The 26,347-nt window shown below is 44.5% G+C and overlaps 1 protein-coding gene and 1 long non-coding RNA gene across 2 annotated transcripts; one reads left to right on the top strand and one right to left on the bottom strand.

Annotated features, from left to right (window-relative positions):
- Positions 1-1,314: 1,314 nt before the first annotated feature.
- On the bottom strand, positions 1,315-21,413 carry LOC119376154 (COMM domain-containing protein 10). The gene is made up of 7 exons (XM_037646078.2): positions 21,353-21,413; positions 19,519-19,609; positions 17,669-17,779; positions 8,324-8,395; positions 6,543-6,626; positions 5,683-5,847; positions 1,315-2,625 (listed from the first exon to the last, which is right to left on the bottom strand). Exons 1-7 carry the CDS (start codon positions 21,382-21,384, stop codon positions 2,587-2,589), a joined length of 594 nt encoding a protein of 197 aa, XP_037502006.1. The 5' UTR covers positions 21,385-21,413; the 3' UTR covers positions 1,315-2,586.
- A 474-nt stretch (positions 21,414-21,887) lies between these two features.
- On the top strand, positions 21,888-25,418 carry LOC119376156 (uncharacterized). The gene is made up of 3 exons (XR_005180514.2): positions 21,888-22,213; positions 24,018-24,173; positions 25,171-25,418. It is a non-coding gene; the product is annotated as an uncharacterized LOC119376156 (long non-coding RNA).
- The last annotated feature ends 929 nt before the right edge of the window (positions 25,419-26,347 follow it).

The following is a 26,347-nucleotide window of genomic DNA, read 5'->3' as shown; positions in this document are numbered from 1 at the left end:
CAGATGGACACACACACACCCTTCACCAACCACTCGCTATGAAAATATATGACTACGAGCAGAATATACCTAACATTAAGAAATGGCATGGTATCATTAGAACATTTCACATGAACCCTCCAGGGGTATAGTCAAACACTATTATTCGAATTCCAGCTCACTGTGGAACCTCAAGGAGCCTCAAGACTGCGGCATACCCGTTTCGAGAAGTCAGTTGCCACCTTTCTGTACTCAAGTGTCTGAGATCATACATCTGAAGAAGGCAGAAAAATAAAACAACAACAATAATAGCAAGTGCTGCGAGTAACAAGTGAAAGCTACGTGGACAAGCATTTGCAGCTCACAATATGCTGCCAGTAAACATTTCCTGGAAATATTTTAATGCAGAAGTTTTCTCTTCTCACCAAAGCAGAGTCAGCGCAGAAACCATCCTACCTTTCTACATATTACAATCAAGCCCCATTCGATTTTGTTTTTCAAACCTGGTAGGACCATACAGCGGGTCAAAATTTTGACTCAGAGGAAGTACCCAACAAGCACGGGGCACCTTTTGGGACTCCTGAACATGGTAGACATAAAAGGAAGGTCCGGCTACACTGCATCAAACGAATGGAAGTGAACTATGCAGACCTTGCCAAAGAGTCCTGAGGCCTCGAGAATCATCTGAATAAAATGAGGGGAAAACCAATGCCGGCAGCAATTCACATGACCAGATTGAGGAGCTCTAACAGTAGATGTTAAAGGCCAATAAATAATGTGGCCTTCTATGGCATGAGGTGCAACCTACCAAGTTCCTCACAATTTCGAATACGTAAAACCATGCAACCTCAGGGCAGTCTACATGCCAACTTTGGCTATTTTGACATCTCCAAATTCCTTCCTTGCCAATGTCTTTATTGAATAGACTGCCTGTACCTCACATTCTCTTCTTGTAGCAAAGAATGTCACGAAACCACACATTTTGCTTCTCGTTTTCGTGCCTTTTTGTACATTTCAGTGAGCGGTTGTAACAGTTGCAATAAAATGACCATGGGTTACTTTAAAAAACAAGCACGACACAATGCGGAATCTATGGACATGGGATATTACACAAGGCTCATTTGTGGCACAGATATGGAAGGGGTCAATTATTCTGCAAACACAATGCTACAACACTTTCCCACCAGTGTTGTCATCTTACTACTCTTTATTGTCAGTGTACTCGAGTTTCTGACAAGTCACTCAGTCTTGTCTACTATGTTGCGCAAGACTGTTGCCTTTGGTTTTTTTCTCCTTCCTTAAATACACTACTCGTAAATGGATATTTTAAAGCAATTAAGTTAGTTGTGTGATGTCTAAGAAAATGTGAATATTGATTTCACCCTTTCAATAGGTGTGCTGTTCTCGTAAGAAAACAGCATCGCCACAAGATATAACAGTGGTATTTGTAGTGGTCCATGACAGCGTTGGTAAAGTACCAGCCTCCATATACAATTTACAAACAGCATGTGCGTATCATTCCTTAAAACATTTGCTAATCATACAAAACGACTGTTACAAGATTCCTAGGTGTTAATACAGTCAGGTTATAAGTAATAATCAGTAGGAATACATTTCCGTGCTGATAAAATAGCCACTAACTGGTTTAATAATAAAGTCACAGCAGCTGTGTTCCTTTTCTAAAACAGTTGCGCTATGCCTGAGGTACTAACATTGTAAGAAAAGAAAAAGAAAACATTCCACAGTCCTTCTATCGTATGAAACAAGGCAGTGGCTATACAAATAAATGAATGGTCCATAACCATGTTTCATAAATGAAGCACTCAAGTTCAATTAGAATGAGAAAGTCCATTGTTTAAGCTATTCTACACCTAGACTGCATGGGCCAGTGAGATTCATAAAACCATAATTTTGATGCCTGCAGTAATCCCTGCTTACTTCACAAGACACTTATTTCTTCACAAGAAACTGTATGCCCGATTCAGATGAACGAGCATACACTCTTTACAAATCGTGAAAGCAGCCCATACTCTCCCACTCCAAATTGTGTCACTGGGGTCTGATCATGCAGTTTAAAAGTGAGATGTGTGTCCCACTAGTTTCACGTCCACAAATGCAGACAATGCTCCATTTAATGATGCAGCTCAACTGGTCCATCAACTTTCGAGGCCCAGCACAACTATAACAGCTGACAGCATGCACCTTCTCAAGCACCGACAAGGACTAACTCAAGCACAGGGCCAAACTTATACAATACAGCCATGCCAATGTTGGAGTGTAAATAGACTGGGATGAATGAGTGAACCCTGAGCGGAACAAATCCTGAGATGGGTGTCAATGGTCACTTATTGTTTACTGACAAGACAGTATCACTTTCATTACAGGAAAAAAAAAAGTGTACAAGTAGCGAGTTCTGAAACAAAGCAAAAGTATTTGCCAGCAATCGCACAATGGCCAAGATAATGCCAAAAACATCCTCAGTCGGAGGGACGAGCTCACTGTCGACTGTGGTCCAGCCAGTGGTCAGTGGGTTCCCCAATGCATGACCGGGTCATGGGGACAGAAGGGTAGTGACGACGGGAGGAGTCACAAGTTTGCAGAACCAGCTCAGATGAGGCTGTCGAGCTGTACCTGAATCTGCTCCAACTGCAACAATCAAGAAAATACATTTAGTAGGCACAATAAAGTTAAAAGGCACTTAGCAATCTAGATCCATTGGTTCTAGATACATTAACCCTATGCGGTTCGTTGTCGGCTCCCTCCCGGCAACACAAAATGGCCGCAGCGATCCGTGATCGGGCACTGCTCGACAAGTTCTTTCGTGGTTGATTCACGTGCGCATTTTCTCACTGCATTATGCGCCACTCTAAATAAGTAAGTACAGTTCTTTTACTTGAGGTTTGATTTCTTTAGTTTCGGACCGGAATAGATCTTTTGTGCTTGGTGTGGGTAAAGGTTTCGGACTACAAAGGGTTAAGGGGAGACCCTGCTTCTGAAACATGTTTCTTGTTTTTGAGCATATCATTATGAAACTTTCACAGCTTATGTATTTTTATGTGCTGATTTCAAACATGCAATTATTGTTCTAATACAATATGTAGTTTTGAAACTATTAAATAGCTTTTGTATTGTTAGAAGCAGACTTTATTTCTAAACTGTGAGAGTTATCAAGCAAATCAGCCTATCACAATAACCTGGAATCAATGCTGTATGCAATAAACCAAGAATAAATGTTCTAGGCCCATTTGAACAAGAGTTATGGTATGTTGAACATTCCCAGCTTGATCCCAGTTTGACCGAGCTCAACATCGCTCACTTGCCAAGTGTTAAACGTACCATAACTTTTGTTCAAGTGGGCCTAGAACATCTATTTTTGTTTTATTGCATACAGTATTCATTCCAGCTTATTGTGATAGGCTGATTTGCTTTATAACTCTTACAATTTATAAATAAATCTTGCTCCCAACAATATACATGAAATATTTGATATTTTGAAAACAGCATAGTGTACTAGAAAAATAATTGCATATTTGAAATCAGGACATAAAAATACCGTATTTACTCGAATGTAACGCGACCACGATTGTAACGCGAGGAGTGACTTTTCAGTGCCGAAAAAAAAAAAGAACACGAATGTAACGAGAGTAAAGCGGGGGGAAAAAAGTACCTTTATTTGCTGCACATGGTAGTGGCAAAGACATCCCAGTTTCTAAATATAAAGTGAGTTTTGTTCATTCGTCGCTTTCATCGCCATCATCGCCGCCATCAACTTGGGGAACACCTGTTTCGCTGACAGTCCTTGACATAGGCATGTCCAAGAAAACGGGAGTCTGGTCCGCGTTGCCAATGTGCCCCAACGGCATTTGCGACGAGCGGCGCAGGTCGAGCACATTGCGCTGAAACTCCACTAGCTTCGCTTTGCAATCTGCTGGTAGCTTCTGCCTTATCGACGTTGTTCTCCGGAGAGAAAATCCATTTCTTCGCATGAACTTTTGTGCCCATCCACTTGAAGCCTTAAAGTTCTCCCACGGGATCCCCATCTCTCGAGCTACGTCTCAGGCTTTCCACTGAATCAGCTCAACCTTGACCCCCAATAGGCGATTTCGCTGCTCAATCACAAACTCCGCCTCTTTTTTTTTTTAGTTCTGTGTGACGGCCACAACGAGGTCCACGGAAGCCTTTTCGGCCGGGCTCACTCTTGAAGAGCGCTTCACGCTGGAGCCTCCACCCACGGATAGCAGATTCCGCCACATCTAGCCGTCGAGCCGCGGCTGAGTTCCCGATTTCCTCAGCCATCAGTATTGCACTTCTCTTAAAGCGGGCATCGTACTGAACTCGTCGCGCTGCCATTTGGTCGAGCCGAAGTCGCGGAAGCACAAAGGAAATGAACCCCCCGCAAAACACGTCGCGAACAATAGGACTGGACTGGATTCGATGTTGCCAGCGTGCGTATGTTGCCAGCACAAGGTTGAAAGATCGCTAGGTTTGTCGTAGCCATTTTAAGGAACCAGTGGGGAGGCACCGCCAAGGCACGATTTGAGGTGCTTCGATTATAACGTGGACTCCCAAATCACTTTGGAGAGATTTTGAAAAAAAACTCGCGTTACATTCGAGTAAATACGGTACATAAGCTGCGAAAGTTTCATAAAAATGTACTCAAAAACAAAGAAATATGTCTCCGATGCAGGGTATCAGAAGAACTGGGTAACAGTGCAAGGAGGGGACAAACAGACCGAGACAAACGAAGCTCAGTCTGTTTGTCCTGTACTTGCCAGGTTACCCGGTTCTTTTAACCCTTTCAGCCCTGGATTTTTATTTTGACCGGAGACCTTTTTTGTGCGTGTTTTCCTAATAGTTAGGACCTCAGAAGACCAAAAACGAAAAACTGAGCCAGTGGTGCAAGTATTTATGGATTAATTAGCATGGAATCAAATTAGGTCATCAGGGCTCAGTGGTCATGAAATTAGGAAAATGGTTTCTTTATTTCTGCTACTCACTAGAGTACACAAAATGTGAACCATGTCTCATTTTTCACTGTGATACTCCTTGAAACAGCTTCTGTATGACGTCCCGAAAACGGCGCTTAGCCGCCTCACCTGACCCGCCTCGGCGTCACCCATGACTTCGGTCAAGCTTTTTCTTCTTTGTGGCTCCCAGCTCCGCAAATATGTCGCAAGTTTGGTGTGAATCACAGTGGGGATCATTGAAGAAGTGTCTCCCCAATAATGAGCAGTTTTTGTTTCATTTCCGAGGTGCTAGGGGAACTTTTGTGCGGTGTCGTCAATTGACGATGCCAGGGCCGAAAGGGCTAGTATGCACCAACAAGCCCAAGTTAACGCCTTATTAAATATGTCAAACAAAATCAGGCAATCGTGCCACGATTGCCTGTTAGTTGAGTGATACATTTAATGGGACACTAAAGCGAAAAATAATTTGAGCTGTATCAGCATTAGACTGTTATTGTAGGCTACCAAAAATGCCACCTTTTATGTAAAAAAGAGACTTAGCAAGCCCGAAATAGAGTGAAAACAAAATGCAGGTGGCAACGTCTCCATGAAATTCCCCACACCTGCTCGGCATGATGACTTCAGGGATTTGACAGCATCTGCTCGGGCAGCAATGTAACAGGGTTCCAACAACATTGAAAATGTGTGCCAGTGTTCCTATTAAATTGGGTGACATCAAGCAGTGAGAGATGCACACCTGTGTGTAAAGGTTGAAGAGCTGTCCATGTGAAAACTGCAGCAGCAAGTGGTCATGTGCAGCTCCCGTGGAGACGACAAGGTCCACCAGGGCCTGAAGCCTCTTGTACCGTACTGCAGACTGCTGAGCTGTCCGCACTTGCACCTCCCAGTCCACATTTCGAAGCTGCACAATCATGCACGAATATATGCATGTCACATACACATGTGATCCTCGCACACACACACGTCAATTACAGAGTTCATAAAAGCAAATTTAGTTGCAACTGTACAGATAAAAAGGGCGCAATCACAAAGGAAAACTCAGAGCTTAAGAAAATGTTCACAAAATTGTAAGCTTGCAAAGACGAAACCTGCCCACAAATGCTTTTCCAAGTCGAGCTTTCCAAGTTATCTTTCTACTACATTTTTTAAAAGCTCTTTCTAAGTATATTCCCGTTCCCAAAGTTTGCGAACAAGCAGACAACAAAATTGGCAAAGCGTGTCCTATGTTTAAATATGGAGAATTAAAGCTCTAGGACATTGCACAATGTCCAGGCTCGAAAAAAGTATCATGGATTCTAAGCACTTCTAAGTGGAGTGCAGTAGCACTCTTCTAGTTCAGTTACATGGAGGTTGCTATGCTAAGCTTGTTAACCAGGCATTTTTCATTGACTGCTCAGAGGGACATGATCCATAATGAACTTCTTGTAGTGCCAATCACTGTTGCGGGTTATTGAGGCATAGTTCAAGCACACATCTGGTGTAACACATTAGACCAGTTTATGGAAATGGCAGAAAGCCTGCTCAGTAATGACATCAAAATTTTTCAGCTCTCCAGTCTTCGGTGTTCAGCAGCGGCAGCAGCAGCAGTGCACTGACCTGTCTGGGAGCGAGGGAGCGCAGCTTCAACTGCTCAACAAGCTGCTTGGCATGGCTTGTCCATGACTGCACCATGCACTGAACCTGATATGGAACAAAAATACGGTGGTGTTAGGGTTGTATAATTGGTGATCGAGCACATGAAGAAAGAAAAACTAAGTTCTGGGGTTTTACGTGCCCAAACCACAATATGCCTATGAAACGGCAGTAAGTGGAAGATGGAAGCTTGCGATGAAAAAATCAGTAAACAGGGGGTGGGTGCTCGAGCCGATGTTTCGACAAGTGGACTTGTCTTCTTCACGGCTAGAACTGATTTCAGTTCTAGCCTTGAAGAAGACAAGTCCACTTGTCAAAATCTCGGCTCGAGCACCCATCCCCTGTTTACGGATTTTTTCAATATGGCTATGAGGCATGCCATAGTGGCAGACTCCAGATAACATTTGAGCACCTGGGAACTTAACACGCATCTAAGGTAAATCTAAGTAACTACAATATATGGGCATTACTGCATTTTGCCCCCCCCCCCCCCCCCTAAAATGCGGGCATCACATCTGGGAGTCAATCTTGCAGCCTCAAGCTTAGTAGTGCAACGCCACAGATGTTAGGCTACTACAGTGAATAGGTGACCAAGCACCGAATTCCATACTGCGTAAGTGCTACAACAATGTGACTCAATGGTCAATCTGGTGTACTGTGAGATCTTGCTTGCAATGTGACACTTCTTTAGAAAATATATCACCATCAGAATGACACTTCATGTGATAATGTCCTTCCACAACCTACTTTATTAACTTTATTTACACATTTTTCTCACCTTCCTAAAGTCGGCTAAAACTTTAGAAGGCAGCAGCATTTATACCTGAAAGGCAGATGCCCACGAGCCTGCACCAATGAGCGCACACACTAAGCTGACATCATAAGCCAGGCAGTCAGTGACCCTGCCGTCGGAGAATATCACCATCAAGTACATGAGCAGGAGTACTACATTAGTCGTGGAGGCAATCGGCTGCTGCCCTTCGGTCCTCTGGGTGACGCTTTTCCAGCCTTCTTAAAGGGGTACTGACACAAAATTTCGTGGCCAAGATAGCCTGCTGGATTGATTCCCGTGTACGTGCGTGTACCATCTGCAAAATATCGACAGCGAATAAAGCTTGGAAGGTATTTTATATGAATTTTGAAGTTCGCGAGCGCGATCCAGCATTATAGGCCGCACCTAGTGCATTGACACCCTCGGAGGTGACCCGAGGTGACCCCCCTACTTCCCCTACGTAACCGTTGCAGCCGGTACAAGTTATGATGACGTCGTAGCCGCCATTTCTGTTTTGACGCGCTTCTCGACGAATCGCTCCTCGCCACCGGGTCAAACCTGAAGTGATTCGCCACGTCGAAAATTCCTTCGATCCCCGCCGCAAGAAAATCGTCGCCATCAGACGACGATGAGCCCGACGACGACAGACCGCGCGGAAATGCGTCACTGTTCTGTGTGCTCACGTGACTGAGCGTTTCACTCGCTAGGTGGTGATAGTTGCACCCGGCGACTTGTCGTTTTTGGAGCTCTGTCAAACCGAAACTGAGTCTGTGTCGGTAATGAGGAGCTTGTAATTAATTATCTGTCGCGCGCTGCAGCAAACGATGTGCCGTGTTATGACTAACAGGCCCCCAGCAACACATTGCAGCAAAAAAACGCAGGGCGCAAATTTTTGTGTCAGGACTCCTTTAAACTACAGAATCACACAGAAGTGAACATGTGAAAGAAGTATGAGAATGCAAGAGCAAAGCACCTTGTTTTCTTCCATGCCCAGGTCAATTAGCTGGGTTCGCAGTACCTGTGGCTTGGCCAAGTGGAATGCAGCCTGCACCATAGGTGAAAAACAAGATACAAACAATGCAATCATGAAAAATAGTGGGCATAAGACGACAAGCTAGTTGCAAGACAGGTGAATCTGGAATGCAGGAATATTAATGATAGAAAGACCAACAACCTTCATTAACAAGTTACTATTCTATAACAGTAAAAAAAAAGCCTTTGTAAATCAGGGAAGATGCAAGAATGAAAGACAGGCGGATGTGCTACATCCAAATTCCCGAAGCAGTTCACCATGAGTGCCGTGAATGGCATCGGTTCTGGCAGGTAAACTTCTTTTATTAACAAAGACAAGCAACATTATATAATAATGGAGGCGAAAATTAACCTTGCCAAGTTATGAAATATTTTAATGTGCCAGGAGGGCTCAAATACAAGAAAATACTTTGAGAAACATGACATCACATGTAGATGCTGGAGCTGTGGTTAAGGCACAATATATACGATATATACATTTTTAATGGACATTTAGCCTTCCATTCAAAGTTTGAGCTTTGCTTCTAGCAGTCAACCTCTTGCGAAATTAACAAAATAAATTGCAATAAAAAATTTTATCGGTCTAGACTGATCTCATGTTTTATTTAGTATCCCTTTAAACACCCCTGAATGAAGAATAAACCTATCGATGTGGAACACAAATCCAAGTAAAAAATATGAGAGTGCCTCACTTTCTCATTGTGGGCCTAACAACAAGACAATGCTTGTCTTTCTCAGAAACATTCATAATGCAAAACAGGGCCAATAGCATTGTTTGCATGAAATTCGTATCGGTCCCAGAGTCCAGAATGTGGTGTTTTCTTTTTTTTTCTTTCAGTGTGGGTGCGTTTTTCGTACATGAAAATTGACCCTTTGACATACGTGTAAATATCAAAGTCAGTCTATGTCAAGCTGAGATTTCATTCAAGAATGTTTAACACACCATCACTTTTGTTTAAAAGGGCTTAGAACATCCATTCTTGTTTTGCTGCATACAGTTTTCATATTAGATTATTGTGATATGCCAATTTGTTTTGTAACTCTCTTAGTTCAGGAAAAACCTTGCTCCCAAAAAGGCGTATGAAATGTTTGCTGTTTTAAAGACTACATAATGTACCAGAAAAATAATTACATGTGCATATTTGAAACCAGCACACAAATGTATATTAACTCAGCAATTCATCCAAATCGATCAAGAATTAATAAAAAAACTTAGAGGAATGCCCCATAAGTTGCCAGGAATCACTGTGAAGCTTCACCCAACCAATAAACTATTTAGGCTGCCTGGTGATGGTCTTTGCATAAGCGAAGATGGCACAATCAACTATGAAACACCACCCCGCCAGTCTTTCATCAACCTAGCGAAAAGAAACACTTTCATGTTGCTATCTCATAAGAGTATGTTTAGGAATCCTCTCTAACTTTTTTTCTGCAACTTCGCTTAGAAGTATTAGAAAAATATTCTAGAAATATTCGAGAAATATTAGAAAAATATTTGATTCGATTCACACTCACACTTCAACATTTGAATTTGCTTCGCACCCAAAATTTTGCTATTTGCACAGCTCTAGTACTAAGAAGTACTTGAGTGTGTGTACTTGCGCGTTTGCATGTGCGTGTCTGCCACCTCACTTGTGGAAAGCACAGCACAATGATGGATGGGCTAGTTTGTATTCCATTTGCTTTAGACTGCTGTATCCATTGACTGTGCTGTACACCTAGACAATCCCTAAGTTTTTGTTTAACTTTACATTCTTTGATCATTTAACAACTACTCTGTGGAACTACACAGTTCAATATAGTCACATGATTATAATGCCAAGTACAAAATTGCTAAAGCAGTTAAAAATAAATTAATGTAGCCTTGATGTAAACGGGAACACTCGGACATACATAGGACGTAATTACAGCTTGCAAGAAGAACTAGTTTCCGAGGCAAGCAATACAGATAATGCAACATGATGGCCTTTCGCTGTGGCCCTTTCTTTCTGTGGCAGAGACATGCTAACATGGCTGTGTGTCAGAGTACCACAGCATGTGTGCCAGCAACAGTGAAGGTGGGAACATTTTATTAAGACTTAGATTTGGTGCCTTTGGGTAGCCCGATGGACCTTTTTATACTCCAAACCCCACACTCTGTTTGCGGTCTGTAAACTTGTTGGGGTCCTTCTGTACACTCAGTGGCTTAAGTACGCAAACCTGCGGTACCCAAGACCTCTCTTGAGGCAGTGTACACAAAAAAATCGAGCAGAACTATTATTTCGGTGACCAGCCGTGTTCACCGTTTCTGCTTTCGCAAATGTCGTCTCAGCTGCGATAAAATAAACATGGATGCCTCCATATCTTTCTCTCACTTTTTTTATATGACAATAAGAGTGCGACAAAGAGGCGCTACAATGTTGATACGAGCATCATAAGATACCGCCAAGTGCACTGCTGTTCTTTGATCTCTCTTCCTGTATATATCTCTGCTATATTAAAATGCTAATGTACGTTAGGTAACAGCAATTAAGAGGCACGGTAGCGAACTCTGCAATCTTAGTCACCTGTCCGTAGTCCTGAATAGGCCAATGACTGCAAGTTTCTCTTCTCTAGTTTTGGCAGTCGTATGAAACAAGTATGAGCCAGGTTTTCACTGTGCCAGGCTTTTCCTCAAGGGGAAGGGACTTTTAAAGTTTTTATTTCAGAAAGTAAAAGTTACGTCTACGAAAATTCAGGATTATTTTTGTGATTTATTTATTTATTTATTTGAAATACCCTCAAGGTACATAAAGTACATTGTAGAGGGGAGGGGCAAGTACACGATTATATGTAACATGGAATAAGATAGGAAGAGAGAAGAAAAAAAAAGCATAACAATCAATCAAGTGAGTACAGTATCAATATACAATAGAGACAAATAGAAAAGGATAACACCGATATAAACACTGGTTATACAAAACATACCGCTGGATTGACTAAATCCGATATGAAGAAGACAAAGTACAAGAGCACAAGCTCAGAGCACCAAAGAGGAAGAGAAAAAAAAAGAAAAAAAGAAGAAAAAGGCAGAATTTTACAACTCTAGATCATGTTGATAATAGCATGTTTGAAAAGAATTGGATCGTGTATGTCCACTATAGATGATGGTAGGTTATTCCATTCGACTGTGGTTTTGGGAAGGAATGACTGTGCGCACACAACAGTGTTAGAAAACGAGACCTTGACTTTATGACAATGATCCCTACGAGCGGATGTGAATGGTGGTGGCTAAACAAAGAGTGATCGGAGAGTGGCATTGTGATAATATATTTTATGAAAAAGTGAAATGCGAGCTTGCTTCCGGCGAATGGCGAGTAGTGGGATGTTAAGAATGGCTTTCATTTCTGTTACGCTTGCTGTACGGTGATAGTTTGCTAGTATTGTTGCGTTTGCGCACCGCTCACTCCCTATCAGCCGGCGCCCAAGTCTGGCTCGTCTGTTCCGGACGATAATCTGCTTTCGCGCATGTGCGTTGATATGTTCTCCCTCGCCCTTCGATCACGGCGTTCCTTTATAAAGGACTGCGGATCACGCCGTGGGCGCTTCTTTTTGTACACCTTCTTTCGGCAAGCATGCCGCATTAAAAGTACGTTCTTCCTTCTCGAGTCGTCTTCTTCTCCCGGCTTGGAGCCCAACTCGGCCAAACGTAACAGCTGGTGGCAGCGGTGGGATGGCGGACCCCCGGGAGCTCTGCGGCAGCAGTCGGTGAGGCTTTGGCTTTGTTCTCTGGTACGCCGAGTGTTATAATTTCCAGTGAGGGAAATAGGAAAGGTGGCTTAGAGGACTTTTGTCACAGTTACGGTAGTGAAGATGGATTTGAATAGCTTGCTAAAGGTAGATTTGTTGGCCGTAGCAGACGAACTCGGCTTAGAGGTTAGCCAAGCTATTCGAAAACCCGAAATTGTGGGCAAAATTTCAGCCTGTGGGGCGAGTGCCGACGAAATTGCTGAAGCAGTTGATGAAGTGCAGAGGAAACGCAAAGTGAGAGAAAGAGAGGAGGAACTAAAACAATGCCAATTGGAGCAGCTAAAGCGGTCTCTGGCCACTGAGGCAGAGCCGAGTGCCGTCAATTATGACATGAGAGGTTTTCTTCAGCCTTTTGTTATTGGTAGTGAATTGGGGCTCTTTTTGACAAACTTTGAGCGCACTTGCACAAGAATGGGCTTTGATCTGACGTCCTGGCCTCAAAGGCTCCTGAGTTTGTTGCCGGCGGAAGCAGCACAAATTCTAGCTAGGTTAAGCGCTGAAGAAGCGGAATGTTACCAAGACGTAAAAAGGGCCTTGTTAGCAAAGTACAAGTTGTCGCCTGAAGCTTTCCGGCTTAAGTTTAGGAAATCGGTTAAGAAGCCGAACGAAAGCTACTCAGAGTTCGCGTACAGGCTAGCAAGCTTCCAAGAAAATTGGCTAAAAGGTGCTGACGCATTCGAGGACAAGGCAAGAATGTTTGAGGAAATCTGCCTAGAGCAATTTTGCTCGAAACTTCCCGAAAAGCTAAGGGAATGGATTCTCGATAAGCCAGATGTGAGAACGGCCCGCAAGGCAGCAGAGTATGCAGATGACTACTGCGCAAAACACCGTTCTTTTGACGCAGAAAGAAACATGCGAGGCGCACGAGGCTCTACAACAGAGCAGAAGGAATTTAGAAAGTCTGAGAAGAAAGATAACAGTACCACAAAGCAGGAATCTTTGGATTCACATTTAAACCAATCTTTTGAGGCGCGGAAGCCTATCGTGTGCTTTAAGTGCCAGAAACCAGGACACGTAGCTGCGGGGTGTCGCGTTCCAAAGGTATCGCCGATACAGTTCGTTATGGGGCAGTGCGAAGATTTGCTGCAACCTTACCTACATGACATGGAAGTTAACGGCCGAGAATGTAAGGTCTTGCGCGACACAGGTGCAACGTATGACGTGGTGCGCTCTTCCCTAGTAAATTCTGGTGACTTCACAGGCGATTATGTGTGCTTAAGGCAAGCCTTGGAAGAAGGCACTCTGAGCTTACCAGTAGCAAACGTAACATTGAAAGGGGCGTTCGGTGAAATTAAGACCGAAGCAGCTGTCTCGGATAGCGTAATGCCACAGTGTCCATATTTGCTATCAAACAGAACGGCAAAAGAATTGCTGAGTGCAGGCGTCACACTTGATATGAATCCTGTAATGGTTGTCACGAGGTCGATGGCGAAAGAAACCGCCGCTCACCAAGAGCCGTCGTCACGCGTTGTCAGTGCCGAGGATCAAAAACGGGGTCAATCAGATAATAGCGATGAGGCAAGCTCAGACGCGCATGAATCCGCCCACGAGGAAGGCGAACAGGCACCGTGTTTCATTCCACCCACGAGCTGCGATTTTCAGGCGTTATCTTCCGTCGACAAAGCCACGTTGATCGAAGAACAGAAAACGGATTTAACCTTGACAAAATGCCGTCAAAGCGTCGCAAAGCAAGGCGCAGGCAGTGGTTCGTTCTATGAAAGAAATGGCGTTTTGTACCGAGAGTTTCGGGGCAAGAAAGGCGCAAGCGCTGACCAAATCGTGGTCCCTCTAAAGTACCGTGAGAACATACTAGAACTTTCCCATCGGGCAGGCTGGTCTGGTCATCTCGGAATTACCAAGACAAAAGCGAGGCTGCTAAGCGAGTATTACTGGCCAGGCTGTTTTAAAGATGTGGAGGAGTTTGTTCGTAGTTGTGATGTTTGTCAGCGAACTGGGAGACCACACGAGAAACACAAGGCCCCTATGACTGCAGTTCCTATAATTACTGAGCCGTTTCGTCGGGTCGTAGTTGACATTGTGGGGCCCTTGCCAGTGACGAAGTCGGGATATAAATATCTTTGACGATGGTGTGCCCTGCAACTAAATTTCCTGAGGCAATGCCGCTGCGTTGTCTTACATCAGCAGAAATAGTAGACGCCCTCCTTTTGATCTTTTCCCGCGTGGGTTTTCCGAGTGAAATACAGTCGGATCTCGGCAGTGTCTTCACAAGCGAGTTAACAACCACCTTTCTTAACAGGTGCGGTATCAAGATACACCACAGCTCTATTCAACATCCGCAAAGCAACAGTGTAGAGAGGGTTCATTCTGTAATGAAGCGGGTATTGCGGGCTTTGTGCTATGAGAAAAAAAAGAATGGGACGCCGCGTTACCAGCTATGCTCTTTGCCTTGCGTTCGGTGGCACATGAATCGACAGGTTTTAGCCCAGCAGAGCTCGTGTACGGAAGGGCGCTGCGCTCCCCGCTTAGGCTAGTTCGTGAAAACTGGGAAGAGAAGGGTAGCGATCCAACTGTGGTCGAGTACGTTTGCAACCTACTGCAACGCCTGTACGACACGCAGGCTCTGGTGGAAGCTAATATGCTTGAAGCTCAGAAAAAAGCAAAAAAACGCTACGACAAAAGCAGTAGTGTACGCCAGTTTCACGAAGGGCAAAAGGTGCTCATGTTGCGTACTTCTAAAGCTAACAAGTTGGAGTTACACTGGGAAGGCCCCGGTACGATACAACACAAACTTTCAGACACAACCTACGTTGTTAAACTGCCAGGTCGTAGGAAAGCAGTACGTATCTATCACAGCAACCTCATGAAGCCCTATGTAGAGCGTGTGAAGGTTGTGAACTTGGTGTTAAATCAGCCCGAAGAAGTAGCAGCTGAACTTCCTGACGTTCCCCATGACATGACTTGTTTTTCTGTGGATGAAATCCTTATTTTGACAGCAGACAGTGCTGCTCTAAGTGACAGCCAGCTTGAAGATTTAACAAATTTGATAGCTGAGCACAGACACGTGTTCTCAAAGGTACTCGGTCGGACCACTCTGACGACTTATGATATTGAGCTTACACCAGAAGCTGATAGCCCAACGCTGCACAACAGGCGATGTAAAGCTTACAGATGTTCACCGCGCCATGAAAAATTGATGAGGGAGGCGGTTGATCAGATGCTAGCTCTTAAAGTGGCCGAACGAGGTGAAGGCAGCTTCACGTCTCCAATGATAATTGTAGAAACTAACGGTAAAGAACCGCGGCCGTGTATCGATTACCGTAAGCTTAACTCCGTAACTGTTACAAAAGTGTATCCCTTACCGCACATAGAAGACTGCCTTGAAAAGGTGAGCAAAGCCAAGTTTATCTCTACGCTCGATTTAGTGCGGGGGTACTGGCAAGTGCCGCTAACAGAGCGAGCGAGTGAATTGGCTGCCTTCGTGACGCCTTTCGGCACCTTCCGGCCTTTGGTTCTTCCATTCGGTCTTAAAAATGCCCCCTTCGCCTTTTCGAGACTCATGGATCAAGGGCTAGCTGGAGCGGACGCATTCGCACTACCGTATCTGGACGACATCGCAGTATTTTCGATTACTTGGCCGGAACACGTGAACCATTTGCGGGAGGTTCTAAGTCTCCTTGGCAAGGCTGGTCTAACTTTAAAAGCCCAGAAGTGCAAATTAGGTCGCTCAGAAGTCGAGTACCTAGGTCACAGATTAGGTCAAGGACATCGAAGTCCACTTGATTTAAAGGTTCTGCCAATCAAAGAATTCCCTCAGCCGAAAACTAAAACTGAGCTCCGTACTTTCTTAGGGATGGTAGGCTACTACCAACACTATATCAAGTGTTTCTCTCAGGTTGCTAGCCCACTTACAGACTCGCTGAAAAAAGACGCTCCTACACGTGTACAATGGGACGAAGCAAAACAAGCGGCCTTCAATTCTTTGAAGGTAGCTCTCACCGAAAAGCCGTCCTGGCGAGCCCAGACCACTCGAAACCCTTTCTTGTGCAGTGTGACGCAAGCTAAAAAGGGGTAGGTGTAGTTTTGAGTCAGGAAGACGAGCACGGGCATGAGCATCCCATTTTGTATGCCAGCCAAAAGCTGTCTGCTCGTGAACAAGCTTACAGTACCATAGAAAAAGAATGCGCGTGCCTCGTTTGGGCTGTAGAAAAACTTTCCTGTTATTTGGCTGGAGCAGAATTCATTTTCATTACCGATCATCGTCCGCTCACGTGGCTTCAACAGATGTCCAACAAAAATGGCAGGTTGTTACGTTGGAGCCTCAGTTTGCAACCGTACGCGTTTACGGTTAAACATAAGAAAGGATCGCTGCACGCAAATGCAGATGGTCTCAGCAGGGCTCTCTCCCTCGGCGCCGGTTGGCCTAGTGGCACCAAAGCCTTGATGCAGTATTCACGTAGAACCGTAACTGTCGCAAGTCCTCGACAGCCAATTTTGTTCCAATTGGAAGGTTTCCTAAAACACTCTGCGTATGAGGGTCTATAGCCTGGCCGCACTTGGCAGTTGTTTGCGGCGTTTGCGGGGGTGCTTGCTGTATCGCCTATGCCCAGGACCCTGGCCCGAGATTCGTGCCCTCGGCGTCGCCTGCAGTTTCCTGCCACACCATGCACTCCACATTTCCGCACATCGGCCTACAAGACCACCGGACCCTGCGCACGTCAGTGAAGGACGCATCCTTCGACTTGAAGACCAAGCACCGAGTCATCTGACCTCGGACGGTCAGACATCACTTCGCCGGATCCTTGAACATCGGTCGCCAAGTACTTCGGCGCTTCCGTGCACCTCGGATATGCCCATCAAGCACGCAGCCGGCTGAACTGGTGAAAATCTCCGAAAGTGCCGTTACATTGAAGTCTTCGACGAACCTTTTGCAAAAACCAGTGCGTGTGAAGACTTCTTTACCCCCTTGGTGCTCTTCCGTGGGGAGGGGCTGTTGCGTTTGCTCACCGCTCACTGCCTATCAGCCGGCGCCCAAGTCTGGCTCTTCTGTTCCGGACGATAATCTGCTTTCGCGCATGTGCGTTGATATGTTCTCCCTCACCCTTCGATCACGGCGTTCCTTTATAAAGGACTGCGGATCACGCCGTGGGCGCTTCTTTTTGTACACCTTCTTTCGGCAAGCATGCCGCATTAAAAGTACGTTCTTCCTTCTCGAGGCGTCTTCTTCTCCAGGCTTGGAGCCCAACTCGGCCAAACGTAACAGTATGAAACGAACAGAGTGATTTTGCTCTGCTTCAATTGCGTTAATTAATATGGATTGATGCGGATCCCAAACCGATGATGCATATTCTAGTTGAGGACGAATGTATGTGGTGTAGAGCAGTAATTTTAGTGAAGATGGAGCGAGAAAATGATTTCTTTTGTGAAATGATTTCTTTTGAAAATTATTTGTGGTGCATGTGTCAAATTTTGGAACTCAGTGTCGAGAAACAAAAACAAGTCAGCTCCAATCCTCACTCCCCACTGAAGTGAAAAAGAAAAAAGAGGGGGAACCGCACACCTGTTCCAAGATGAAGGAAAGGGACTCCAGCAGAAGGGTAACCTCCTGTGCATTGCAGTTAAAAGCCCGTTGCAGTTTCTGTTCTTCCTCCTCAGTGAAGCTGCGTTCATCCTGAAACAAGTACATTCAAATGGGGCTTCTCTCACAATGTGTTCTTTTCTCTCATTGTGACAGCTCCCGAAATTTCTCACGATACTTTATACTTTACATGAATGTCAAACAACTGTCAGTACTACGGCATGTTCCAGTTATCACAATGCAAAATGGTCCTGGTAAATATTTCACAAATTAAACGAGCCGAAAGAATAAATTGTCTCGTTTGTACTATATGGAGACATGCAAGAAAAATTGCTATTTAGTTAGCAGATTTCTACCATATTACTTTGTGCATGGATGCAGGATACATTAGTATTTTGAAAAACAACAATAATTCCTCTTTACACAACTTGTCAGAAAGCACTAGTTGACGCTAAAGGTGACGTGCTTTGGCAATAGTGTTAACCCACTGTAATGCCTCAATGGCGCTGTGGGCACGAGAGTAAATAAATAAATAAACAAATGAAATCATGTCTGCGTCATAAGTTACCATGCAGCAGACGCACCTTTGTGCCTAAGCTGTTGCCAAATCACCGTGTCCATTGGGCACATCACATATCCCACTTGTGAGAGTACAAAGGTAACATTAATTCTGCACAACTCTATTTTTGCTGCACAATAGCCCATTATCGGCTATCGCACGGATGAAAACGTGAATCTTGTGTGCAGAGGCAAGTGCAAATGCGCATTTAGCACAGCCTTGCTTAACACAACAAGACATGCATGCAAGTTTTCAAAGGCTAGTGCAACTGCTTCGTTTCCTTGCAACCATGCAGAATGAACCTTTGTAACAGTTAGCGAATGACCCTCTCGAGACATATCATTCTGGCCACTCACAGTAACCAACCATGTGCTGCAAACAGAAACGGCCGGGGCAGTACCAGAATTTGTAAAGAGTAGGCACTAAGGTGGTGCAATGAACCTTTATAATATACCCTAAGCATCTGTCACAACTAATGTTACAGTTTTCTTTCAGCTGTAATGAATGACCATTAAGGACTGATTACATGCTCAGTAATTTTTAGTTGAGTACTTTAGCAGATTCTTGTGCCCAGTGAACTGTAAAAAAGAGGACAAGGACGCAGGAACGCAATGACAACTGCTTAAACGAGAGAGCACCAAGCTGACATCGAAACGTCATATCAATGTGAAATAAATGGCCCTCTTTATTGCTTTCCTGATCACTATGTCGTGATGTCTTTACAGCTGGACATATAGACCATCTTAAATAAAATGACTGCCGACTGCACCATTCAGTGAACATTCAATGAAGTTGAATTGAATGAACATTCAGTGAAGTTGAATTCATATCTTACATAGCATAACACACAGAAACTTAGACATTAACAACTGATCAGCAAGTCCTCTATGTGCAATGTCTATGCACTGCACTGATATGCTGTTTTTCTGCACCAACTTTCAGATAAGGGTGAAATAACGAAGCATCTCCCAGAGTTCGCCTCTCAAACCTCAGTTGAGCAGTGTCCCTATGAAATGAGAAGTGAGGATGGGCGAAACACGATGGGAAGTGAAATGAGGTAGGAAAAAACACGAAGAAGGTAGTTTTTCTTTCCCTCGTACCTTGTTCACAATGCTCAGCATCAGAAGTATTTGAAGGGTGATCTCAGCTAGCATTGTTCAGAGACTCCACTAGGTTGTTTAGTACATGATTAAGCCCGACTGCAAAATCTCATGCAAGCATGCAGTGATGCAAGGTGCCCAGAGGTATGTACAGAAATGTTGTGTAAGCTTACCTTGCAGGGCAGCTTCTGTAAAATTCTTGCAAGCAGTGCACTGAACTTAGTATCATCCAGCTGGTTTATAAGCTTCACCGCCTGCTCCAACCTGCACATATAAAAATAAATCATAATTATGCACAATGAGACATATGTAAAACAAGTGTATACGGTGCTCAGCATCCAAACAGTAATCCAAACAAGTGTATACGGTGCTCAGTAGCTCACCCTAAAGAAGCAGGTTAATTTCGATGGAGGCAAAATACTAGAGGCCCATGTACTGTGCGATTTCAGTGCACGTTAAAGTCCAAATTATCCAGAGCCTTCCACTACAGCATATCTTATACCCGTAGTCCTTTTGGACGTTAAACCCCACAAACTAACCAATTAAGCAAGTGTTAAGCAAAGTTAAATAATGCAAAAAGTAGACTTAAATATACTTGTACAGGTTGAATGCTGGTGCTACAAATGTACTATTTTCTATAGTATCATAGCAATTGGGAAAAGGCAGTTTCGCAAATATCGCTGCTAAGTGCACCACATGTTTGTAACAAGTATACGTCACCATCGATGTACCACACATTTGCATTAAACAAAGTGAAAGTGTCTTACCAGGCATTATTATTCGCACAACTTCAACCTATTCACAAAACTGCTGCTTCCTGTCTCCAGTGAGATTCAATGCAATTAAGATATGCAGCTCGATAAACTGTAGACAGCAGCCGTTTACTCAGTACCCATGCAATTTTTACATAATTTCATTAAAGGTATTTCATCACATTTGTATGTTAAATGAGAGTGCTTGGTTAGTACAAGCTCGTTCATGAAATCGACTCTGCTGGCCACCAAGTAAGACTTGTGCAATCTCTATGACAAGATTATAGGCTCAGATCGTACGAATAAATACGTGACCTTTTTTTATCTCGTTACTTCTTTTTCTTGTTCAAGTGCTCGAGGCCTTGATAAAGTCTGTGTACCTCACTTGTTGCAATTTCGAGAATAAAGAGCAATTTGCAGCAGCAGAGACTGCAGGGCAATTTAGGAAACTGTTACGGAGGCAGCGAAAGTGAATGTTTGCTCTGCGATGCCACTTCCGGGGTCGCCGCAAGAGGCGACGCTAGGCTGCACATCGGCACAAAATGCATAACCCGCCTTCGCCTTTCTAAGTTAAAGCGTTCACCATGCCACAGTTAACTAGACAGACACAATACTCGCACACAAGTTTATTAGCAATTTGCGCGAAAAAGCGTACACGAGGCGCTAATTATACGGACTCCGGGAGGCCACGCCACAGCGTTCACATCTTTTGAAGCCACGGAATTCCGCTTCGCGACGACTCAAAAATGCACACGATCGTGCGAGTCACTTTTGAGACTCGAATGGAATCGAAACGGAGATGGAAACCCAATCGCGCTGAAGCGCACACCTCCGCTAGGCAGCCCAAGATCTCGCGCCATTCAAAGCTAGGCCAGAAATGTGTGTCAAGGTTTCTAGGCCATGCATGCCGCCCGGCGATATTGATTGCCGCATCAGCTGGGAACACCGGCCAGTCAGCGGTGCTTACGTCGAACCGTTCGAGATTTACTTTCCAAATGCGAATCGCTGGCCACAGACTCGGCCGTAGAGTGTGACACCGCAGGAGAAACGAAATCGCACATATCACAACGGCGGGGTGGTAGCGTGGGAGGAACCTTGGCATCAAGGTTATCAAGAGCTCTGCTCAAGAAGAAAAAAGAGCGTGACTCAGAGCTCTCGCTTGCGAGCTGAGCACCCATTTCGTATCTTTTTGCAATGGCAGCAGTGACGAATGGGCTCGTCACCATCGAACAGGAAGAAGAACGTGAATATTTACCGGACTGTTTTGGTGAACATAGAGACAGTCATCGCTTTGCAGTGCGTCCGAAGTGCACTTGTTGCTAGACGCAGAAGAAAAAAAAAACGGGCGACGGCCGCGCCATTGCGGACGACCCTCGCGAAACCGAAACTGACTCAAAGAACCTAAAGCTAACATAACGCATGCTATTTGTTATTTGTCATAAACTTTTGTTAGGCGCAACACCACAGTTGTGCGTGCCATAAGTGGTGTCCAAATTCGTACTGTCAGGCGATTTTTTTTGTATTAATTGCGAGTCTCAAAGGCTATGCTTTTGGGTAATGCAAGCGCAAGATTGGTTGCCAAAATGGCGAGCGTCTAGAAAACGTACAAAATCCTTTTGTGTTCGACGGCTAGGTACCTAGGGAGAGAATCTCTAGGGATTTTCGATGGTGGCGCCGTCACATCTTGGCGGAGCTTTCTGGAACGCCGCTTCGCCGACCGGTGTGACCGGTGTCGGTGTCGGCTGAGCGCGTACGTCACTTGTCTCTGCGCCAACGACGATGACCGCGAGCAGACCGCTAGTCATGCAGCACATGCAGCTTTCGTCTTGACAACCACTGGACAACGTAGTCCGTGAACCGGTGTCCCGTAGCGACTTCGTCGTGACTGCCTCAGAGAACGTCTAGTACTGCCTTTGCTTGATTGACGAACGTCGAGGGCGAAACAGAGCGAAGGTGCTGCAATGAACCACTGGACAACGTAGTCCGTGAACCGGTGTCCCGTAGCGACTTCGTCGTGACTGCCTCAGAGAACGTCTAGTACTGCCTTTGCTTGATTGACGGACGTCGAGGGCGAAACAGAGCGAAGGTGCTGCAATGCGCTGCCTTGCCACGACAAGTAAGTAGCGATCTCTGTTATTTCGAGTTGTGCTCCGCTAGTCTGAAATGTCGGCGTACCTGTTACATTTACATATCAGAGAGCGTGATCATATAGCTATGCTGCCGTTCTTACGTTGTGGATACGGAGCGTGATAAACATTTCGAACTGCGGCACAAGAGGCTCATCCGCGATCGCTGCGCGAGCAGAAAAAAGTTTTCTGCGAAGGAACCGATCGTGTGTTTTCATGCACTACAGCCGCTACAGTTCGACATGGTTAACTTGCACCAACTCGCCCAATGTTCGGCTTTGCGTAATTGATAACTGCTACTATTATTATCTCATCAACTAATAGGAACAGTTTCTTCGCGCATAAAAGAAGCCTGATTGCCACAAGTGTTCAGGTTTGAATGTCGGATTTGCTTGCATTATGAAGTGTCATCGCGCTCCATGTTTCCAAGGGATTGCAACTGCTTGCAAGAGGAAGCAGGCGCTCTTCGTTCGCTAGTTTGATACAAGTGCCACAGTTCACCAGACAGCACTTAACGTGTTTAGTGCGCTCGCATTTAGTGTTGGTTTGTAAAGAGCCTTCTACGAATTGTAAGCTGAATTGTAAGCGTACTGACGGAAAATATAAAATGAAAGACGAGAAGCGTTCACTCTTTTTTTTGTACACCGTATCTCATGTGCCTGCTTAGCTGGCCTTCAGTAAGATTATGCGCCATGTAATGCTTATAAGGATTGTGAGAGTGATACATTTAAAGTAGTTGCAATAAAAAACCAATGTAAATGAAAAAGGTATGACTATATACAGCAGGATATATGCATCTTTATTTAAGGCATGAACAGCAAGAATGAGGTTAGCTCAAGCAACCAACTTTGCAAAAGGCCAATGGGTGCACAGTCTAGCAGCCTTACGCTTCCTGGAAGACCCTTGTGTAACATTGCTTGTCACTCACACCAGTCAAACTTGCTTATTGAATGAACATGTCGTAGGCTAGACTGCTCTGCTGTCTGCTATATGCTACAACAACATGGCAAACATGCTTTCTGTGTCCCCCAAATATAGGATTACAGCAACATGCAAGGGTGCAGCTGCCACTCTGGTGCAGTAGCGGTACTGTCCATAATGCACCATCCTTTCATAATAGTCCGAAGGTACTAGCCTACACATGGTGTTATCGACACTTGGCTCAAACCACAACCAAGGCCTATTGAGAATGTAATTAAGTTTTACCTTCACCATCCATACTTGATGTTGAAAAATTTCTTCTGCCTACCTACCGTAAAATCCCGAGCAAGCGCCCCCTCCTTTTTTTCAGATATTTGAAATATCTGCAAATGGGACCGAGCCAGTGATCCCCCCTGCCTCCCGCCCTTTACACTGCTTCATTCAGTGTTTTTATTCGCTTGACAAGGGCTAATAACGACAGCAAATGCATGCTCATTCAAAAACGCATTTCATTGGAAGCACGTGCGGCTCTTCTACCTCCATATTGAATTTTGATCCGTGACCGAGCAAGGGCCCCTCTTCAAATCTTGTCCGATTATGTTTTTATGGGAGTGGTGCTTGCTCCGGATTTTACGGTATTCAGTTAAAACTTGATCTAACGAAGTCATGAGGACACTTGAATTATTTCATTAAATCAGGAAGTTTGTAAAATCGAGAAGCGGATTTTTTGGCTCTTTGAAATCTAAAGTTGTAACATATAACAATAACCAAAAGCTACCAGGCCATTGCTCTCGTGATTAATCTAATTGCTGCACAGGTGAAAAGTACGTGAGGGTGGCTCTGACATGACGCTCCCTTGTCGCCTATGTCCAGGTGATGCAAGCCAGAAAGACCATTACGTGAAGAAATGACGGGCGAACATATACGTGGAGAACGAACGAAGTGATTGTGCGAGCAGGCCAAGCCAGAAAGTTGCAAGGAAACTATTAGTGCCACAAAACCAGCCACCGCCGCCTCTAGCACCATCCGGTACGTAAGAACGCTACTGACTGCTGAGTCCATTGCTCCATGCATGGGCACAGTGGAGCGCCAGCCTCATCAAACTAATGCTCTAGGGCTAAAGCGTTAGAGTGCACGCTCGAAGAATTTTTTTTTCTCCTCTATATCTTAACTCTGTCAAGCAAGTAGCACACAAAGTGAAACTATATATCTTCTAGCTCAAACAATGTCCACTGTCCTTATGCAGCCAAAGCTTTAATAAAGTGCTGTGTGTGAGCCAGACACAATTTTGTATTCTTAATCTGTAAAGCTAACGATATTCATTTGGAAACATTGTTATTGCAAAAGCTTCTACTTGGGATGCTGCCTTACATCCTTGAGAAACCTTCAGTAGTGATTTTAAAGTCCCTTGGAATTGGGCTATCGAAACCTGTACAAACCCTGTTACCTTCTCAGCCTAGAGTTATAGGGACACTAAAGAGCAAAACGATTTTTCTCATATTAGTAAACTACTCTTTCGCAATACCAAAAACACCACGCTTGCTGTGAGAAAACACGCAAAAACAAAATGTGGGTGGTGACGCCACCTTGAAGTTTCCGCACCATTTGCCGTGACGGCGCCTACTAGGGACTACGTAGATCTTAATCGGTAAAAATGAAGTACATTGTCCTCTGAGGGTGCCATAGACTGAACATACCAAGTCTGGGTAATTTTGTTGAGCCAATGGTACCAAAATACCATAAATACACTTTAAAATCCGTTACGTCACGTGGGGAGATTTTGGCACGAAATTTAAAAAACGAAACTTTGAACTTGATTTTCTCCTCTATTAATAAACCTATGATGGCGAAATTAATGACATTAGAGTTCTCAGAGCACAATTTATCGATCTAAACCGATTCATTGTTTCTCTTTAGTGTCCCTTTAAACTAATGAACAGTTTTTGTGATTCACATTTATGAGAATGAATGCAATAGGGTTTTCAGCTGTACTATAGTGTGCACTATACAACCTTTATTTGTGCAGGTGCCCGTGCTGCAAGTACAGTCATAACCCCTGTGGAGGGGATCCGACCCCATGGAGAACGCAGGGGCTGACGAGCTGCGTTTAAGTATGCTTTGCTGGTGCTTTTAGCTATTTCAAAAGACACAAGAAGTGGCCCGACATCTATTGGCCATAGGCTGCTCTTCCTCATCTCAATGAGCATAGCTCTTGGAATGCTGGCTCCGCCAAAAAACTAGCCATAAAGTTCAAAGTAAAGTTTTTAAACCATGTACTTTTTGTCATCTCATGCGAGCTGCCATACACACACAGATGAATCTTTGTTGTTGCTTGGAGGTAGACTTCATGCTTCTCTCCCAGCAGCCCAGCTCTCTTCTCTTTCTATTATGTATTACTTTTCTTTGATTTATGCTTCAATGACCAAAGTATGCATGCTCACTCCCTGCGTGTGAAGGAGAAATGCACCGGTGTTGAAACAGCATAAAAGGATGTGAAAGGTTAAAGGACCCCTGACAGGTGAAATTTTAGTTTGTGACTTTTTTTTACTGTAACTTGTAGCCTTGTGTCTGGCGATGCTGAAATTGAGTGAGGCATAAGCGCTCTGACATATTGTATAATTAATGCTAGTGTCGGTAATTCTGGCCACTTTTAGCTTCATTTTGAAACACCCGCCTCAAGTCATAAGAAACTACTGCCCCACAGCGGGGAAGCACCTAAGACATTGTGTGCTAAAGGTTTGGTGACATTGATAGCGCAGTTTTCAAATCGGGGGCCCCGTGCGCGATAAAGTATGAAACGATGTGGGTGCTTCGGTATGAGTTAAGCCGGTTAAGTGCGTGTCCCCTCAGGAAAATTTAAAGCATTCCTGGCTTAAGCAGCCAAAACCAACCTGTGAGCAGCCCGACAACTGAGGGAGAGGGACGAGAAACAATAGCCTTGGTCGGGTGCCAGTTGTGGTATTGTGTGTGACCTGCCCATCTTTTGCGACGTCAACAGTACTGGCTTTTCTTGTGGAACATCACACGGGGCCTTCATCTACGTCATATTAGTGGATATGTCGCGAAGTGTTGCCAACTCGGATGAGCACTCTCACTTACTTTAAAACCAAATTAAAATATCTTGACGGTAACGTTTGCCACTAATAATCGGCCAGAAGTGCCCACGTGTGCAGGACAATCAAACAACACAAACATCTCGAGGT

This window comes from Rhipicephalus sanguineus, unplaced genomic scaffold, assembly GCF_013339695.2.
Source record: "Rhipicephalus sanguineus isolate Rsan-2018 unplaced genomic scaffold, BIME_Rsan_1.4 Seq1104, whole genome shotgun sequence".
In the NCBI taxonomy this organism is placed as follows: Eukaryota; Metazoa; Arthropoda; class Arachnida; order Ixodida; family Ixodidae; genus Rhipicephalus; species Rhipicephalus sanguineus.
The sequence above is the reverse complement of the archived record's forward strand: the minus strand, read 5'-3'. Positions and strand labels throughout refer to the sequence as shown.

Coding starts and splice junctions, on each gene's coding strand:
- LOC119376154 (XM_037646078.2), bottom strand. CDS start 21,384: ATGACTGTCTCTATGTTCACCAAAACAGTCCG. Junction 19,610..21,352: donor ATGTTCACCAAAACAGTCCG/GTAAATATTCAC, acceptor TTATATGTGCAG/GTTGGAGCAGGCGGTGAAGC. Junction 5,848..6,542: donor GCTCCCTCGCTCCCAGACAG/GTCAGTGCACTG, acceptor ATGATTGTGCAG/CTTCGAAATGTGGACTGGGA.